This window comes from Scylla paramamosain, chromosome 3 (genome assembly GCF_035594125.1).
Source record: "Scylla paramamosain isolate STU-SP2022 chromosome 3, ASM3559412v1, whole genome shotgun sequence".
NCBI lineage: Eukaryota > Metazoa > Arthropoda > Malacostraca > Decapoda > Portunidae > Scylla > Scylla paramamosain.
The window spans coordinates 18,211,556-18,232,339 of record NC_087153.1 but is presented as its reverse complement, the minus strand read 5'-3'; the positions used below and the strand labels follow the sequence as shown (position 1 = coordinate 18,232,339).

Genomic DNA, 20,784 nt, shown 5'->3' with positions numbered 1-20,784 from the left:
GTGTGTGTGTGTGTGTGTGTGTGTGTGTGTCCCGGTGCAGCGGACAGCGGCACACACACACACACACACACACACACACACACACACACACACACACACACACACACACACACACCGATGTTACTTCCTTATTGCATCACAACTCGATAACTCAGTTTGATGTTTAACGGCTCACTATTATTATTATCATTATTATTATTATTATTATTATTATTATTATTATTATTATTATTATTATTATTAGTAGTAGTAGTAGTAGTAGTAGTAGTAGTAGTAGTAGTAGTAGTAGTATCATTATCATTATCATCATGGTTATCATTGTAAAGTTTCACTAACGTTATTGTGATGGAAATTAAGTTTACATTCAAAACATTTATTAAGATGGAGAAATCTGTTCTATCAAAAATAGTATATTCCCAGTAAGGCATATGTATTAACAAAAAGAAATAGTACATATGAAGTAGGGCAGGGGTTCTCAACCTTATGTAAGCTGAACCCTCCCCAAAAGCTGGTTCAATGCAGTTGGGACCTCCCTCCTCTCCCTGCGCCACCCACTGAAACCCCTCCCCAACTATGCCACCATAGATAGATATACAGAATCAGATAGATAGATAGATAGATAGATAGATAGATAGCCCTTTTCTAGGCTATTATTGTATTGGCCCACACCATCATTATTGTTATTATTATTTTTTTTTTCCTCCCGTCCCTTGCTTGCGCCCCCTGGGAGTGTCCGCGCCCCCAAGTTAGAACCACCACCACCACCACCACTCCTACTACTACTACTACTACTACTACTACTACTACTACTACTACTACTACTACTACTAATAATAATAATAATAATGCTGCTGCTGCTGCTGCTGCGTTCTCTCAAGAGTTTCTAATACACAAACTTCTCGCTAGCCAGGAATGAGTTCACAACCGTTTCTTTTACTTTTTCTTCAAGCACAGCAAAATCATCGCCACAACAGCCAGCTTGATCGTCAGAATAGGACTCCATCTTGATTGTTTATGCAGTGGACCAGCGGGCCAGTGTGTGAATGTTTTCGGCTGAAACCTGCCGACATTTCCGGTTGGCTGGAGCTAGCCGGGAGGAAAAATTGTCCCTTGTAAACCCGCCTTTATTTGACATCCTCGCCACACGCATGCGCTCTCTCTCTCTCTCTCTCTCTCTCTCTCTCTCTCTCTCTGGCAACTTGGATGCAATAGAAGTGAAGTTGTGAAGAAAACAGGGAGGGAGTGGATAGTGTTGCTGCTGGGACTGCGTAGAGACAATGGAGACGATTATGGCAATGACGAATATTTGGAAAGAAGATGGTACGCTAGATGCAGAGACTGGAGACCTGCGTGTATGACATACTTTGTAAGGAGGAAATTCATGTGATTCTGGCAGGGAATAGATGATTTTATGATTAATTTTATTAATTTTTAGCTTTATTCTTCACAGATGACGCTATTAAATAAAGTCCTGTAACATCAAAATTAGAGTCAATAAGTCTTATATAGGGGCAGCCATGCGGCTGAGGTCAATTTAAAGATCAGTGAAAATCAAGAAAGATGCATGCTTTTCTTAGCGAGGATTTAAAGGTCTGTCAATATTTAAAGGTCTGCGGAGATTTAAAGACCTGAGGGGATAGAGATGTCATCTAAACTGCCAAGACCAAGATCAAGGTACCGAGGGGGGCGTGTTGTGTTTATGCCGATCAAGTAGTAAGTAAATTGTAATTTCTCCTGTGTCTGGCTTTATATTAGTGTAGGGTGCTTGCAAGTGAGTGTCCTGCGTGTGGTGAAAATGCGTACGGTGGACCCAGGGCTTGGCAGGTTGTGGGAAGCGTGAGGTATGTAGCTGTCAGGGAGGCTGCTACTAATGTCATATAGTAAATCATATGTCTTACAATAGTATCTCCTTATATATTCTTTTTATCGTCACTTCCCAGACCCAACAAACTTTGACAACTTGGAAAGCTGGGTTTTCGGGTTGGGAAAGCAAGAATGAATGAAATTTGGTCTTCGATTAAAGTCTACGGGAAAAGCGATTATTTTTTCGGAAATGTTTTGGGCTGGAGAGAAAATATGACTAAGACATGGGCTCCCAAACCTAACTTAATCAGACGAGGCCCAATGACCCTCTCGAGCTCTCCTAACCGAACCTGACCAAAACTTAATAGGGAGAATCGCATCTCCCCCCTCAACCCCACCCTAACCTGACCTAACATAGCTTAACCTAATCTAACAACGGGATGTATCCCCCCATTGATCCCCCTCCTAACCTTACCTAATGGGGGCTGTAACCCACTCGACCCCCTTAACCTAAGAATCTAGCTTAGCCTAACCTAACCCAATACTTGCTTATGGGTGCTGGGGTTAACCACAACCTGTCCTGTAGCCAGCCCCTGATCCTGGCCATCATCACCCTTGACCTACCTGCCCTGCTGATAGCATTAGGTGTCTGCTGCTTATGTCAGTTAGCAGTCCTTTACCTCACTTGTGCCCTCCTTATTAATGGGATGACTGTTTCTGTCTGCTGCCTGTTGGTATATACGAGTATATATATATATATATATATATATATATATATATATATATATATATATATATATATATATATATATATATATATATATATATATAAACTGGTAAAATGCAAGAACTAACCCTGTAAGGAGAACACTTACTTTTCTGTGATGAGTCTTCCCCATATCAAAAGGCTAGGTGTTTGTGTCACTCCAGGGTTGCCAGGAGAAGAGGAAGAAGACCCATCCGTAAATTTGTCTAATACTCTAAAGCTCCTTAATGACTCAGGTTGTCCATGCTGAGTCATTAGGGAGCTTTAAAAGAGGATGGGAATGATAGGTGGAAATAAATACATTTCATATAGGGACTGCTACATGTAGGCCTGATAGCTTCTTGCAGCTTCCCATATTATTTTGTTATTATGTTCTAAAAGCAAGTCTTCTCATTGCAGAACACCACCATGTCACCACGGCGCCGCCACCACCTGCACACCCTGGAGGAGCTCAGTCTGCGGGTGGTGTTCGAGTCAGTGGTGGCTGACCTCAATCTCGCTCACCTCCTTGCCTCTGACCTACGGCACTCTACCCTGCTGGCACCCCTGCGGCTCTCTTCCCCTGATGCCTTGAGACAGTCTGTGGCTGCTCGTCTTGCTAACTTACCTGGGATTATGAATGACCAGGTGTGTTCTTGCCTAGTTGTATTTCTAAAGAACAGAGTCACACTTTTTGTGTTCTATATTTTATGATTATGGTTAATATGTATCTTTTGATTCATTCCTCTGGAATTTTTTAATGATTAAGTACATGTGTGTATTCTTGATTGATTGTTCTTACTGAGTGGCATTTCAAAAGGATTGACTCAAGCTCATGTAATGAAATATATAGGTAAATCTCTCTCTCTCTCTCTCTCTCTCTCTCTCTCTCTCTCTCTCTCTCTCTCTCTCTCTCTCTCTCTCTCTCTCTCTCTCTCTCTCTCTCTCTCTCTCTCTCTCTCTCTCTCTCTCTCTCATCCATCCCTGGCTTCCATAGGTGCGGCATCGACTCATCCAGCGTCTGTTCAGTGTGGCACACCCTGACCGATGGCTCAATGCAAAGCTGGATGTCCTCAAGGTGGGATGTTGTTATGCTGTGCAAAACTGGGAAATGGACTGACAGACTGATACATAGATGTACTGACAGAAAGATGAAAAAAAAAAAAAAAAAAAAAAATATATATATATATATATATATATATATATATATATATATATATATATATATATATATATATATATATATATATATATATATATATATATATATATATATATATATATATATATACATATGTATATAAACAGATATGTATATGAAATGGCTGATAGATATAGAAATAGGTAGATAGATAGATGTATAGGTAAAATTAGATAAATTATTAAATAGTTAAATATTTCATATTAAAATATCACTCCATCATGTGAGTGTATGTGAAAATCACTTTATTTTCCTCTGCATATGTAAAGAACAGAGAAACTAACAGGATCACTACATAGCAGGTAATTATCTAGTGTTATTACTTTTTTCTTTGCCTGCAGGTACTGGTGGACAAGAGCATCACCACCCTGGACTGCCGACAACAGGCACTTCCTCGGCAGGTATTGGAGGTAGTGGCAATGTCCTGCCCTGCCCTCACCTCCCTCAAGGTTGTCATAGAACAGGTGAGAGAGAGAGAGAGAGAGAGAGAGAGAGAGAGAGAGAGAGAGAGAGAGAGACATAAGCAAAACCTTCAGAAAACCATATAAAACCCAACAGTAACAAGTAAATAAATGAAATACAATGGCAAAAAGATAAACAAGGCAAGAACTAATTAAAAAAATCCTCACAACAAAAGATTAAGGGAGTGCATGATACAATCTCTACTACACTATACACTGACCACCTTCTTCATTACCTTCTGCAGGAAAGCTCAGGTAGCGGAGTGGAGTGGAAGGGAGACAGCCAGCCAGACCCGAAGACCCCCTCTGCTTGCTCCCTTCCCAGCCCCAGAACTGCAAGAAGGAAGGCATCACATAATCTGGTAAGGAGATGAAGAGAGTGAGAGAAAGTTTCTATTCATCTACATTTTCTCCTATTCCTTATTTCTTTCCATTTATATCCCTTGTCATCTTATACTGCATCTAGTTTCTTCCCATTCCTATCCCTACCCATTCCAACTTGTTCCCTGTTCCTTGCCACCTCCAATTCTAGCCGTCTCTCAGTCACTTTTCTATCCAAGCCACAACCAAAGAGAATCCACAATGTTAACCTCCATCCACAGCCTTGCCTCACAACCACACCATCCCATGAGTGTCTGGCTGGGCTGACAAGGCTCACCACTCTCCATCTGACCAACGGGGCCACAAATGAGGTGCTGGCGGCCCTGGGGGAGTCTATACCCGGCCTGAGGGAGCTGCGGGTTTGCTACAGGTGTGTGTTTGCCTACCTGTATTTTTGGCAAGGGAGTGATGGGAGGCATTGTGAGTTATTCAGGTGGCATTGATTTTTTTTATTTGTATGGAATTTGGTGTACCAATGTATTCATATCTTGATCATTAAGTCCCAAAGTTCCATTAAGGTATTATCATTAGTTTGGGAGAAAAAAGATATTTCACACACTGAAAGCGGTAAAATGGAACATTCAAATTTTTTCAGTTTCTCAACTATTTCTTAAGCTCATATTGTTCTTTATTTCAGTATGAAGTTATTGTGTGTTTTTAAGGTTATGTGTACTGTTGTATTCTACTAATGTCTTGCTCTATATGAAAGGTGTATCTCTATATGTCTTTATCTTTTCTTATTAAGTTTTTGTACGTGAGTGTAGGTTTGTCTCTCTCTGAATTGAAAGTTAATGAGCAGAATAAATCAGGCTTTTATTACCAAGAAGAGTAATTAATGTAGATATTTTTTTTCATCAGTGACAGAAAGCTATTTTTGCACACTTGTTTCTCCTCTGGTTAAATCTAATCTGTGTAGCTTTGGTTTTGTTCCTGCTTATATTAAGATGAATAAGTAAAATAACCAAGACCAATATATACAAGTAGAGAATTAGGTATGTTTTTTCACTTTTCTAATAATCCAGGTTTGGGTTTGTTTCTACTTACATAAAAGAGAATAAGGAAAATAACCAAGACCAACAAATAGAGAATTAGGTGTATTGTTTTCACTCTTCCAATCTAGTTTTGCTGTGACGGACGCTGGGCTGACAGCACTGTGCCTGCGAGGGGCGTCCATGCCGTGGCCTCTGGTTCCCCGTGGCCTGTACTGGCTCGACCTGCTGCCCTCACACTTCAATCGCTGCTGCTCTGTGCTAGAGGAGGTCAGTGCTAACTGGTCCTCTATTTTTATTTATTTTTTTATTTATGTAAGAGGGGCTCTGGCTTTGGCCAACAAAAAGGAGGTACAAAAAAAGGTTCCACTGAAGTGCCAGTCCTTGTAGAAAACAGCGAAATGGATTATCCAGAGTTGGAGGATAAGTGTCTTGAAACCTTCCTCTTCAGAGAGTTTGAGTCATAGGAAGGAGAAATACAGAAGAAAACAGGGAATTCCAGAGTTTATCAGAAAAAAGGATGAAAGATTGAAAATACTAGTAAACTCCTGCATAACTAAGGTTTGGTGCTCATTGCTATACTATGTGTCTACTTTGCATTCTTGTATTGGTCTTTCATTGTCTTCTCTATTGTGTCAAAGGTGGTGGTGAACTGCTTATCCTTATCCATTTATCCTGTTCTCCAAGTGGTGATGGGAATTAATAACTGTACTGCTGGTTTGCTTGTGAGAAGTGACTGATAGTGTTTGGAGGAGTAATGACTTGCACTGTACCTAGCTTAGTGTAGCCATTCATGCACACACACACACACACACACACACACACACACACACACACACACACACACACACACACACACACACACACACACACACACACACACACACATGCACGCACACACACACACATTTAGCCATGGATTGGAATCTTCACTTAATTCTGAGGTGTTTCTCTAATTTTTTGTATCTACTCTCCTTATTTATCCATTGTTACTGAATGTATTTATCAATGTTTGTTATGCTCTCTCTCTCTCTCTCTCTCTCTCTCTCTCTCTCTCTCTCTCTCTCTCTCTCTCTCTCCTCTCTCTCTCTCTCTCTCTCTCTCTCTCCTCTCTCTCTCTCTCTCTCTCTCTCTCTCTCTCTCTCTCTCTCTCTCTCTCTCTCTCTCTCTCTCTCTCTCTCTCCTCTCTCTCTCTCTCTCTCGTAATCATGAATCATGAATCCAGCCTGTGATCTTTAGGACTCTTGGTGCCTTGCAGGTGGACATCCTGGGCACACGAGTGAGTCACTTCGGTCTTGCCTTCCTCTTGAGACACCTCCCGGCCTTGCGTTCTCTTGGCCACTCTCCCCTTGTCACCTCAGCCATTGAGCTCCTTGTGTCTTGGCGGCCGGCTCCCGCTGGCACCTTCACCACACGGCTACGCAAGTATGTGGGGACCTCTGTGTTGTCTTTTATTATTGGTTGTCTGTGGTAGAGAAGGATACTTAACATAAAGGAGCCCTGTTCCATACCAAACTGTCCAAGTTGTGTGGCTGATCCCTGTGAAGTGAAGGGGAGGAGTATTTTCTCTTCTCCTTCAGGGGCTAAAGGTTTAAGAGAGTGGTGTGAATGAGTGTGAATGTGAAAGTTGTGTGTCTTGTCTTGGCTATCTGCTTCTTTTTTGGAGGGGGACAGCCTTGGTATATGTATATATGTATGCATGTATATGTTTGTAGATGATACAATCTGTTAGGTGATTCAGAGGAGAGATTTAGACAGCTGGTAAAGGAAGTATTGTTTTATATACTCTTTTTTTTAATTTTTGTATCTCCCTCTTATTCTACTTCTCATCTTTCTCACTTTCCTCTTCCTTTTTCTCCTCATCCTCAAAAGAAAGTGTTCAATAAATGAGGCAAACAAACCATGGAGTATGTAAATTTGAAAGATAATAATTTACACTCCTTGTTCATTAACAGGTTAAGAGATGACGACGTGTCCGGCCCAAGACTAATGACCATTGCCCTCCACTGTCCTGACCTCCGTGACATGAGCCTGACCCACACCTTCCAGGAGGCCGACCTGACCTCACGCCACTCCCACATCACTGGTCATGTTGCTAATCTCAAGCATCTTAAGGTTTGTGCTTCTATCTGGTTCCCTTACTGACTTGCCATTGTGACCTTAGCATAGGATAATAATGCTCTGAAAAATGGTATATCTCTTTATTATGTGTTGTTACATTTCCTTGCATCACTTGCCTCACCTTAAATCCTGTATGATTAGATTTCTCAGGATAATATTATTAAAAGTAATCCCTGATTTATTTTTCTGTATTATTAGTTTCTTATGCATCAAATGGTCTTATGATGGAACGATCCTGCACTTACTAGAAAATATATCTTCATTTCCCAGAGTGGTGATATAATTCTGTTAATTTCTTAAGCTTTATAGTTTATTGCCTGTCTCTGATCATATATAAGAAAGAAACTGGCTACTGCATGTTCACAGCATTCATGCTAACACTGTAACACATTGTAACACCCTATTGCACATTCCCACAGCACCTCAGTCTAGTCAATGTGACAGCACAGTCTGTCTCGGAGATGGTAACTGTTGTTGGGCGTCAACTCACAGCTCTCACAGTCAGCTGCCGACACCTGGACGTGGCTCTCATTTTTACCACCTGCAAGTCACTGCGACACCTCACTCTGGAGGGCGAAGACTGCCAGGCTCCCCTCACAGCCGTCGAGAGCTTCAAACGTGCTGCACTGACGAAACTGCAGGTGGTGAAGATAAAGTGTGTTTTGCCTCCAGCGTACACTGATGTTATCTTCACCAATGCACTTGCCCTCACTGATGTGGAGATTGTTTTTCTGCGTGAGGTGAGAGCCATGGAAAACTGTCATGAGGTGAAGGTTAAAAGTACAATCCCCGCCACTTTCACGTTCATCACTTAGCATTGCCAACATGTGAATTACCTGCTGCAAACTGTTCTGCCTGATTTGGCTCATATCTGAAACTTATCCCAGTCAGTATGAGTAAGTAGTGATGGAGGGATTGGCAGGCTTTGTTTCAGATACAAGTCAAAGCAGGCAGTTCACACCAGGTGATTCACACACTGGCAATTCTAAGTGATGATGGTGGAAGTGGAGGGGACTGTACATGTGGGAACTTTGAGAGGGTTAAAGAAAAGAGAGTTAGTGTGCTTTGGGTGTGGAATGAAAGAGGTTTAGGTTTCAGGCAATAGAAATTAGTTACTTGAGAAAATTTTAAGAGTAGTTAGCAGTTTAACTGTTACACTAGTAGTAGTACTGGTAGTAGTAGTAGTAGTAGTAGTAGTAGTAGTAGTAGTAGTAGTAGTAGTAGTAGTAGTAGTAGCAGCAGCAGCAGCAGCAGCAGCAGCAGCAGCAGCAGCAGCAGCAGCAGCAGCAGTAGTAGTAGTAGTAGTAGTAGTAGTAGTAGTAGTAGTAGTAGTAGTAGTAGTAGTAGTAGTAGTGTTGCATAGCAATAGGAATAGTAGCAGTATTTATTATTAGTTTGATTAGTACCAGATCTTATAATAGTACCAGTAGATGTAGTATTAGTAATAGTAGTAGCAGTAATTGGAGTGTAACAATAATAATATAAGCAGTAATAGGAATAACAGTAACATCACCACTGTCTTTACCCACCACCACCACCACCACCACCAACAGATGCGAGACTCCCAGATAACTCAGCTGGTGCGCAATAAAAGCCTGCAGAAGGTACAGGAGTTCACAGTCCGGCTGGCCCCTAAATTGACAATAGACTCAGCCCGTGTCTTGGTGCGAGGGTGTCCCAGGCTTCAGCACCTCAAGGACCTGGGTGAGTAGTAGTAGTTGTAATATTAGTAGTGGTAGTAGTAGTAGTAGTAGTAGTCATATACTTTGCTTTCTTCTTCTATACTTTCCTTTCTCTTACAAGTTGTCAGATACAGTAAGTCCTTCAAAATGTTGGTTGACGTTACTTTCCTTTTCTTATGCTGAACTTTCCTTCCTTTTCCAGGGAGTTAGCTACATTAAATCCCCCAAACAGCCATACAAGAACTAAAAATATCTGCTGCTATTGCATTCCTTTTTTTCTGCAGTATTTTTTGCTGTACCTTCTTTTATACTTCCCTTCCTCTTTCAAGTAGTTAATTACTGTATGTTCCTCAAACAGCCATGCAAGAATTAAATAAAAATGCTGTAAATATTGCTGTTTGGTTAATCTTTGTAAGCTTTGTAATCTTCCTCGTCTTTATAATCTTCCTCCTGTGTGTGCTGCAGGAGGTTGGGACGTCACCGTGGAGGAATACACTCAGTTCCTGCAGGAGATCAAAAGGGAGAATTATGATGTCCATGTAACCTACACATCTCGCCGGGCAGCGTAAGTCTTCCTGATGAGCCTCCTCCTGTGTATTGCTGTTAGGTAGTGGCAGTAGAAAGTATTTGCTGTAAGGAAATCAATGGGGTTGTAAATTAGTCTTTTTATGTTTCCTGAGCAGACTTCTCTCTGTCATTGACTATAGCAGGGAACTTTTACAGTTATTTTTATTTATTTATTTATTTATTTATTATTATGAAGCCTTAGAAGACACCAGTGCAGTCTCTTTTCTTTTGTCCAATATTGAACAAGAAATTTATTATGGATCTTGTATGACTTCTTATGCTTGAATTAGAATAATTGTCATATTTTATAACCAAAGCAACTTATTTTTTAGGTTATGTTTTATCTTGATGAGAAACTTAATTTTGAAGAGCACCTGTGGTTGCAGATATTTTTTTGGTCATGCCAGTTATTACAATGATGCAATGAATTTAAGATGAATTTTCAGTAAACAGCACTGTTATTATATTTCAGTGTCATCTATCCTGCTCTTCCATTTATCATTGCTGCAACTTTTACTTATTATTGACTACAGGAGATTCAGCTTTTATTACTGACTACAGGAGGGTGTTGGAACATGAACCATGGATTACCCTTTGTGATGTAACGTAAAACATATTTCTCTTCCCTTCAACAGCAGCGAACACGAGCCACAGGAGAGGACCATTTGGGATCTTGACCCTCTGCATCGCTTTGATCGCATGGCTCTGCGACGCTCCCTAGGGAACCTCCTGCCCCTGGTGGTCCTGTGAGGCACAGTCCACCCACCCCTGTCTGTCTGTGAACACCTTCTGTGATGTTTGTGATGTCTTCTTCATCCTACAGTGAGCAGCTGTCTGTGAGTCTGTGATGTGCTGTGTGATATCACCAATACCACCAACATCACCTCTTTTGGGATGCTCCTTCATGCTCCTCTGCTTCCCATGCTCTAAGTTACCATACCATCACCATCTTCTTTTTGGGAACTTTATTTCATGCCTCTTATATGTCCAGTAATGGTATTACCACCAGATTTATCTTTTTTTTTTCTTTTTTTTTTTTTTTGCTCCTCTTCATGTCCTTTTCTGTTCTATGTCCTGCTGTATTATAATACCACCATCCTTAGCCATCACCATTACCAGAATCCTTTGCTACCACTTTCACTATCATCCCTTGCCACCACTGTCACTTTCATCCTTTACCACCACCACAGCCATCACTAATACCATAATCTCCCTTAGCACTTCCTCTCCTAACTTTCAGGTGGCTCTGGTGTAGTGCTCAGCTCATTGCCAGAAGGTTGTGAGTTTGATTCTGGCTCCTTATGGCAGTTTCTTAATGGGGGAAGGAATGCTTTTTTTTTTTTTTTTTTTTTTTTTTTTTTGTAACCCTAGCCAGTGCCATATGACCTTGTTGTTGTGACACCTTAATCATTATCCAACTCATACTGTGGTAAAGTTATTTTTGTACCTGTGTGTGAGTGTTAGAGGCAACCTAACCTGCCTCACATCCTCACTGGAGTGGGTTTGGGATTGCTTTGTTTACCTGAGTGAAACTAATCTCGTCATAAATTTTACATATCAGATAGCCCTTGTTTGTTTATGGAAGAATGAGGATGTGTGATGTTGCAATGTGTATTCCAGAGTTATGATGTGCCAGAGGAATGTACAGTACACAATAGTCTTTTTTTAGGTGATGTTAGTTTTATTATCAAAATGTACTAGCCAGTGTCTGTCTAAGGAAGGATGAGGATGTGTGATATTGTAATGTGCAGTCCAGAGTCATGGTTTGGAGGAGGATCTTGTATATTAGTCTTTCTGACACCTACTCAGTAGTCTGATATGAAACTAGTGATAACAAGCACCTGAATGCCAAATGGTCTCTTTTTGAAGGTGATGAAGATGTGTGGTTAGGTTGTATTATGTGTTCAAGAGGTTCCATTTGCAGGGAGAAAGCTACACAGCAGTCTTTCTTGATATGTAGCTAGTCTAGTCATTAAACTCATATGAATATTAGCTTGTGTCTCTTTCAGGAAGGTTGAGGATGCATAGACATATTGTAATGTACTTTACACAATTGTGATATGTAGGAGAAATTTGTCTAACAGTCTTTCTGAAATATGTAGTATAGCAGTTTTTTTTTTTTTTTTCATATCTACATATATAAAACCAGTCTGGTTATTAAACTCACATACTTGCTTGCCTGTATGCCTGTGTATGTTTAAGGAAGGTTAAGGGTGTGTAATGTTGCATTGTGTATTTCAGGAACACAATTTGCAAGAGAAGTATACTCATTAGTCATTCTCAATATAGCTAGTCTTGTCATGGAAATATTTGCTAGCCACTGACTATTCAAGGAAGGATAAGAGTATGTGGTGTTGCAGTGTGTGTTCCAGTTATGATTTGCAAAGAGGCATACAGACATACTTATTTCTTGATATTGTATAGTCATGGGAATATTTCTTAGCCATTGTCTATTGAAGGAAGGATAAGGATATGTGGTGTTGCAGTGTGTTCCAATCATGATTTTGTAGGGAAACACGTACATGGTTCAGTCTTTCTTGATATGAACTTAGTCTAGTCATTAATCTCATATATCTGCCAGCCAGTGTTTGTTTAATGAGTGATAAGAGTATGTGTTCTTGTTGCTATGTGCTAGTCTTAATTTGCAGGGAAAACCTACATAGCTCTCTTTCTGTGAGGTTAATCTAGTCATTAATAAAACACTTGCTTGTCTGTCAGTGTCTGTTTAAGGATGGTTGAGGTTACTTGACCATTTTGCAGTGTGAGTTCATCATCATCATTTAGTTTAATATAGGATGGATTATGAATCTTACATTTTGCAATTATTGATGTATCTCTTCCCTAATGTTCATCCCTTTCATGTCTTCCTCCACACACACTGTATCTAAGTCTTTTTTCAGTCTTGCAGTGTGATTTCCAGTTATGATATTAAAGAGAAACATGCATAACAGTCTCCTTTAATAGAAGCAAGACTGAATGACTGGTCTGTTCTGTTATTCTGTGCTACTATAAAGGAACCATATTCTGAAACACTTCTGATTGGACCTCCACTGCTTTCAAAAGGCTCTACTTGAAGTGAAACTTGTTTTTAAAGATGTTTTCATGATTCTGGAGACAGATGAACAATATTAACAAGAGAAACACTATTGATAACCTGGCTAATCATCTCTGTGGCCTTTGAAAGTAGTCATCGTGAGAGAACAAAGTGTTTCAGAATACAGGCCTTTGTGTCATGGTCTTTAGTGCGGCAGTTTTGCCATATGGGGACATCAGAACATGTTAACATCGTCACTGGACAGTTAGCTTTCTTGTTAATTGGTATACTCATTCCAGTCTGCGTACTGACTAATATCCCTTCCAAAAATCTTGTTTGTCCTGATGCGCACAAATAATCCTGTATACAAATAAATGATTGAGAGTTGTGGTAGGTATCTGTCTATTCATTACAATTTGAGAGAGAGAGAGAGAGAGAGAGAGAGAGAGAGAGAGAATAAATGATACATGATGAAATGTAACTGTAGATTATTATTATTATTATTATTATTATTATTATTATTATTATTATTATTATTATTATTATTATTATTATAAAGAATTACCCTTGAATCTGTAGTAAATGAGGAGGAGGAGGAGGAGATGATTGAAAAATTGATAAGAAAACGATATTTAGGATTTGATTAGCCTCGGCAAGAGAGAGAGAGAGAGAGAGAGAGAGAGAGAGAGAGAGAGAGAGAGAGAGGAGGATTGAAAATTGATAAGGAAACGATATTTTAGGATTTGATTAGCCTCGGTATGAGAGAGAGAGAGAGAGAGAGAGAGAGAGAGAGAGTAATGAAGTGATAAACGTTAGAGTGTGAGAAAGAAAGGCAAAGAGAGGAAAGGAGAAGTAGGAAAGAATGAAAGAAACAGTAGTAGTAGTAGTAGTAGTAGTAGTAGTAACAGCAGAAAAATCTAACATCAAACAATTTCAAACCACTTCTGACCTAATGAAACCTCTCCTCCTCTTCTTCGTCCTCCTCCTCCTCCTAAGAGTAAGCAAGGCAGCAAATAGTTTACCTTGAGTCGTTGCCTGGCTCACCTCGGTCCAGTAGACATAAAGGGGCGTCAGCTGGCCAGTCAGGGGCAGCTGCAGGGACACGACAACCCCATTACCCGACAGGGAGTCGGAGGAGGTGCTGGGGGAAAGGTGATAAGTGAATTAATAAGGTAGACAGGTAAAAGTAGTCATATACAGCTGATTGTCTGTTTACACGCTGCGTAGGTCAAGAATTCAAGCAAACAATGTAAACAACACACACACACACACACACACACACACACACATAATACACACCCACAGTAAGTAAATAACTCAATAAATAAAGGATGGAAGGGAAAAGAAAGATAAACAAAGAAAAAGCAAACAAATATTGCTTACTCATAGAAATATATAGCAACAACATTAACAACAACAACAACAACAACACACACACACACACACACACACGCACACACACACTATCACCATTTGTACAATAAAATATAGGGGAACATATACACACACACACACACACTGCATCACCATCTGTACCACGAAAGATAGGGGAACACACACACACACACACACACATACAGGGCAATGGAAAAAGAGAAGCTGATTGGGGTGACGCTGGCAGGGAGGAAGCATGGAGAAGGGTGGCGGGGGAAGCGGCGGATAAGGTTATGTATCTCATGGTAACGTAGTATTGACACACACACACACACACACACACACACACACAGAGCTAAAGTTAATCGAGAAATAAACAACAGATTAACAACATTTCATTATTACTAACAGGACAAACACCTTTGGAAACCTTGCTAATCATCTTTGTGGCTTTGAGAAACACTCATGAGAGAGAGAGAGAGAGAGAGAGAGTAGGAACATTTTAGTTGAACCTATCCTGCGCTCGTTCGTGTTTGCTGCGGTGACACGGCACAGCAGTAAGTGAAGTGAAGTTTACGTTCACAATCACGTAGCGGGTGTGGAGTGGGGAAAGGGGAGTGAGGAAGTGAGGATATTCATATTATTTGACATATTATTTAATAACATGTCACGGTGTGTGTGTGTGTGTGTGTGTGTGTGGAGGAGCTGTGACAAGTGGCGCTGTGGAGGGAAGGCAGGCGGCTGGTCGCCAGGCTGCAGTGTTTTGGTCAGCACTGTTAAGTCTTACCCCACATGCTCTATTAACCAGCGTTTTCCTATTCCCGGCAGCTTCTCCATGCACCGAGCACCGCCAAGCAGCACCAGAGAGGCACGAGTACGCAAGGTGAGTCCAGCGGTGCCAACCTCCCCTCAGTCAGCCGTACTGCCTTCACAACACCCTCCTCCTCCCTCTAGTGTCTTTTAATCCTTTATTAAGGTTTTATTATTCGTTATTTGGGTGTTTTCGGGAGTTATTTATTTTTAGGTTTTCTTTACATTTGAGTCTGGAAACAATTGGAGATTTAGGCAAACATTAAAGGTTCGTCAGTACGTGAACAAGCTGTCAGCTGAAGTAGAGGTGGGGCGTCAGTGTTTTCAGCCATTATTTGCTTCGTCTTTCACTTATTGTATTATTGTAAACATGTCACAAGATGGAGCCACATGTCTAGCCCTCATATCCGCTGGTCAGATAAATTCGCCATTGCCTCCTTTTAGTGTCATGAAGGCAACATGGCCGCCGGCTCCTCCACTGAGGTCACTGCCGAGGGCCGCCATGATGGATTACTACCTGTGCCAGCTTGTGGGTTCCAATAAATAAATAAATAAATAAATAAATAAATATATATATATATATATATATATATATATATATATATATATATATATATATATATATATATATATATATATATATATATATATATATATATATATCTGAATGAAGTGTTTTTTTCTTGCTTCAGTAAAGTAAATGTTGTGAATTTGCTGTTTTTTTTTTTGCGTAAATAAAGGGCGGTTTATACGGAGATTTTTTTTTTTTTACCTAACCCGGTTTTTGGCTTTTTTATTTATTTTTTATTTGAGGCTGTAATGGTTTTGTTGATTCAAAAAATCGTTTATGAGTTTTAAAGTTTTTTTGCGTTCTTGTTAAGTATGTAGAATTTAAAATAGCTTTTAATCCCGTTAAATGTGGTGATATTGTCATTTTTTAGATTTTTTATTTCGCCATTTCAGCTTGTAACTAACTGTGCATTGCTTGAAAAAAGAAAAAAAATAGTTCAGATTTTTTAAATGTTTTTTCATTGGTGTAAAGTGAAATGGGTGGACTTTTCAGTGGTTTAAATGTTTTCAAAGGTTCCAACGCTTTTAACGCATTTCATATTAGTATTTCTTTACAACTACTCAGGCTGCAGATGTTTTGATATTATGAATATAAATTAAAGTAACTGTCAAGTCAGAATATATAATGCATTCGAGTCTAGTTCAATTTTTTGTAGGGGTGAATTTCAAAGCCAGCGGACCGGCGGCAGCTCGCCTGTGACGTCATCAAGGATCCGGGACTCGCTCGACTCCAGTGTCTCTTCGTCAATATTTACCGGAATTTTCAGTCTTTCCCAGGTGTTTCCAGCTGTTTTTAAACTCAGGCGTGTAGATAGTAGAAGTAGAAGGAAGAAAATTAGAAATAGAGGAGGATAAGGAAGAAATAAGGAGAAATGAAGGAGGAGGCATAACAAGTAAATACGTACCAAGAAGACAAGATTTAGCTTAGTTTCCCTTGCTGCGCTGCCTTTCTTTGTAATATTTGCTTTGGCTGAGACTGTCTTATTATTATTATTATTATTATTATTATTATTATTATTATTATTATTATTATTATTATTATTATTATTATTATTTCCGGGCTTAGTACTACATATAAGCTTTCTCCCTCTTCCTGCAAGCCTGAAATACTTGAAACAACGTGAAAACAATCTAAAAACATTTTAAACTGCCTTAAAACACTAAAAAAAAAAAATAAAACTGATTCATACCACACATCTTGAAACCTTGGTGTAAATATTCATTCTGAGAAGGATGGTCTGAGGAGAGAAGTGTCTAATATTAAAGGAATTTTATGCATTTCTTTCACCTCTAGGCCTTCCTCCTTTACTGTCCCTCCTTCACACATCCCCTAAGCCCTCCATCCTGTAATATTTGAGAAAATGTTATGCTTTGTAGGATCTCTCGTCTTGTCTCTCGCCCTCTCTCTTTCCTAGGGCTTCAAAAAGTGCGGGAAATTTGAAGGTTTATAAATACATTGGTTTATTTGTGTGTGTGTGTGTGTGTGTGTGTTATTGCTAATTCTCTCTCTCTCTCTCTCTCTCTCTCTCTCTCTCTCTCTCTCTCTCTCTCTCTCTCTCTCTCTCTCTCTCTCAACAGTTGCACAGGTTTTCAAGGGTGTTTTTACGGTTCTAGTGACAGATTAGCAATATTTCTACATTAGTAACAGGAGAAACACGCTTTTAAAAGGCTCTAGTCGAAGTGACAGGTTTTCAAGGGTTTTTTAAGATTCTAGTAAGACATTAACAACATTTCTACATTAGTAACAGGAGAAACATCCTTGAAAACTCTGCTAATCATCTCTCTCTCTCTCTCTCTCTCTCTCTCAACAGTTGCAGAGAGAGAGAGAGAGAGAGAGAGAGAGAGAGAGAGAGAGAGAGAGAGAGAGAGAGAGAGAGAGAGAGAATAGGAGCATTTTAATTGAGCCTATCCTGCACTGGTTTGTGTTTGCTGCGGTGACACGGTACAGCAGTGAATGGAGCTTTCGTTCATTACCTCGTAGCTGGTGTGGAGTGGGGAAAGTGGAGTGAGGAAGTGAGGATATATATATATATATATATATATATATATATATATATATATATATATATATATATATATATATATATATATATATATATATATACACTGTAGCCAACCAGCCTGGCTGGCTGGTCGGCTACAGTGTTTTGGTCAGCACTGGTCAGTCTTGCCCCACACGCTCTATTAACCAGTGTTTCCATATTCCTGGCAGCTTCTCCTTGCACCGAGCATCGCCAAGCAGCATTAGAGAGGCACGAGTACGTAAGGTGAGTCCAGCAGTGCCAACCTCCCTTCAGTCGGACTTACTGCCTTCACTACAACATCCTCCTCTTCCTTGTAGTGTCTTGTACTCGTTTATTTAGGTTATATTATTCGTTCTTTTAGGTATATTTTTTGAGGTTGCTGATTTATTTTAAGATTTTGTTTACATCTGAATATCGAGACAGTTGGAGGTTTAGGGAAATATTGAAAGTTCGTCAGTATGTAAACAAGCCATCAGCTGAGGTAGAGGCAGGGCGTCAATGTTTTCAGCCATTATTTCATTCGTCTTTCACTTATTGTAAGCCAAACATGTCGCAAGATGGAGCCACATGTCTAGCCTTCATATCCACGGGTCAGATAAATCCGCCATTACCTGCTTTTGTTGTCATGAAGGAATAATTAAGGCGACTTATCCGCCAGCTCCTCCACTGAGGTCACTGGCGAGAGCCGACATGATGTATTGCTGCCTGTGCCAGCTTGTGGGGTTCCAGTATCTTTTTTATTTTTTCTGAACGACTTTATTTGGCTTCTATAGTAAGTTTTTATGGTTTCTAAAAATATTTCGTTGCTTTTGAAATGTTTTTCTTGCTTCAGTTAAGTAAATGTGGTGAATTTGCTGTTTTTTTTTTTTTTTTGCATAAATAAAGGGCGGTTTATGCGGTGATTTTTTTTTACCTAACCCGGTTTTTTTTTTTTTTTAATTGAGGCTGTATTGAAGGTTTTGTTGCTTCTTAAAATCGTTAATGATTTTTAAAGTGTTTTGCGTTCCTGTTGAGTTAAGTATGTGAAATTTAAAAATAGCTTTTAATCCCGAAAAAAAATTGTGATTTTGCCATTTTTTAGATTTTTCTTATTTCTCTATTTCATCTTGTAACTAACTTTGCATTGTTTGGAAAAATACTTATGATTTTTAAAGTGTTTTTTCATTGGTGTAAAGTGAAATAGATGGACTTTTCAGTGATTTTAATGGTGTCAAACGTTCCAATACTTTTAACATATCTCATATTAATATATATTTACAACTACTCAGGCTGCAGATGTTTTGATGTTATGAGTATTAATTAAAGTAATTGTCAAGTCAGAATACAAGGCATTCGAGCCTAGCTTAATTTTTTCTAGGGGTGAATTTCAAAATGAAATACGTTATGTACGTAAGCCAGCGGGCCGGCGGTAACTCGCCTGTGACGTCATCAAGAACCCGGAACACGCTTGGCTCCACTGTCTCTTAATCAATATTTACAGTAATTTTCAGTGTTTTCCAGGTGTTTCCAGCTGTTTCTAAACTCAGGCGAGTAGATAGTAGAAAAAGAAGGAAAAAAACAAGAGAAATGGAGGAGGATAAGGAAGAAGCAGGGAGAAATGGAGGAGAAAGAGGAGGCATAACAAGTAAATACCAAAAAGACAAGGTTTAGCTTAGTTTCCTTTGCTGTGCTGCCTTTCTTTGTAATATTTGCCTTGGCTGAGACTGTCTTATTATTACTGTTGTTATTATTATTATTATTATTATTATTATTATTATTATTATTATTATTATTATTATTATTATTATTATTATTACTACTACCACTACTATTATTTCCATGCTTAGTACTATATATAAGCTTTCGCCCTCTTCCTAAAATACTTAAAACAACTTGAACACAATAAAAAAAAAACACTTAAAACTGCCTTATAACAATAAAAAAAGAAAAAAAGAAAAAAGAAAAAAACTCTTACCACGTATCTTGAAACCTCGGTGTAAGTATTCCGTGAAGTATGGTCTGGGAAGAGAATCGTCCAATATTAAAGGAAATTTATGGATTTCCTTCACCTCCAGGCCTCCTTCCTTTACTTTCCCTCCTTCACACATCCCCAAAGCTCCTTCACCCCCCTCCGTGTGGTATCCTAAGCCCTCTATCCTGTAATATTTGGGAAAATGTTAGGCTCTGTAGGGTATTTCATCTTTTTCTCTCGCGCTTTCTCCTTCCTAGGGATTAGAAAAGCGCGGGAAATTTGAAGGTTTATAAATGCATTGGTTTATTCGTGTGTGTGTGTGTGTGTGTGTGTGTGTGTGTGTGTGTGTGTGTGTGTGTGTGTGTGTGTGTGATTGCTAGTTCTCTCTCTCTCTCTCTCTCTCTCTCTCTCTCTCTCTCTCTCTCTCTCTCTCTCTCTCTCTCTCTCTCTCTCTCTCTCTCTATTAAGATAGCTTAGTGGTGGTGGTGGTAGTAGTAGTAATAGTAGTAGTAGTAGCAGCAGCAGCAGGAACACCACACACTTTACTCCCAACTCTCCCTTCCAGACCCTAGTAGTAGTACTAGTAGTAATAGTAGTAGTAGTAGCAGTAGTAAAAGTACTAGCAGTAGTAGTAGTATCATCACTAACCACTTATTATTTCAGCCTCCCTTCCCACAAACAGTAGTAATATTAGCAGTAGCAGTAACAGCAGCACCCTAACTTCTTCTATAGCAGTAATAGTAACAGTAGTAGTAGTAGTAGTAGTAGTTGTAGTAGTAGTAGTAGTAGTAGTAGTAGTAGTAGTAGTAGTAGTAGTAGTAGTAGTAGTAGTAGTAGCAGCAGCAGCAGCAGCAGCATCATCACTTCCAACACTCCTAACACACCTTCCCTCCTCTACAGATCCCTCAAGACCTGTTCATTGATATTGTAGAATCAAATTAGTAGTAGCAGCATTAGTAGCAGCATCACTCCTAACACTTCCAACACTCCTAACACGTCCTTTTCTCCTCCACAGATCCCTCAAGACCTCTTCGTCGACATTGTAGAATCCAACAACTTCCTTGCCTCTGC

The 20,784-nt window shown here is 39.5% G+C and overlaps 1 protein-coding gene and 1 long non-coding RNA gene across 4 annotated transcripts; one reads left to right on the top strand and one right to left on the bottom strand.

Annotated features, from left to right (window-relative positions):
- Positions 1-1,628: 1,628 nt before the first annotated feature.
- LOC135091978 (uncharacterized) lies at positions 1,629-15,313 on the top strand. Of its 2 annotated transcripts, XR_010262715.1 has the most exons (14): positions 1,629-1,713; positions 2,969-3,196; positions 3,546-3,626; positions 4,091-4,213; positions 4,456-4,572; positions 4,813-4,961; positions 5,712-5,850; positions 6,839-7,005; positions 7,536-7,695; positions 8,121-8,441; positions 9,255-9,405; positions 9,849-9,948; positions 10,586-10,786; positions 15,187-15,313. XR_010262715.1 is itself a non-coding variant. In XM_063990080.1 (13 exons), exons 2-13 carry the CDS (start codon positions 2,978-2,980, stop codon positions 10,698-10,700), a joined length of 1,842 nt encoding a protein of 613 aa, XP_063846150.1. In that variant the 5' UTR covers positions 1,629-1,713; positions 2,969-2,977; the 3' UTR covers positions 10,701-13,371. The 2 variants fall into 2 exon arrangements, 1 of the variants encoding a protein (XP_063846150.1); XM_063990080.1 differs by lacking the exon at positions 15,187-15,313 and having other exon boundaries at positions 10,586-13,371.
- LOC135092033 (uncharacterized) lies at positions 7,768-15,281 on the bottom strand. 2 transcript variants are annotated; one of them, XR_010262723.1, is made up of 4 exons: positions 15,146-15,281; positions 14,007-14,125; positions 9,237-9,401; positions 7,768-8,432 (listed from the first exon to the last, which is right to left on the bottom strand). It is a non-coding gene; the product is annotated as an uncharacterized LOC135092033 (long non-coding RNA). The 2 variants fall into 2 exon arrangements; XR_010262724.1 differs by having other exon boundaries at positions 14,563-15,179.
- Positions 15,314-20,784: the final 5,471 nt, after the last annotated feature.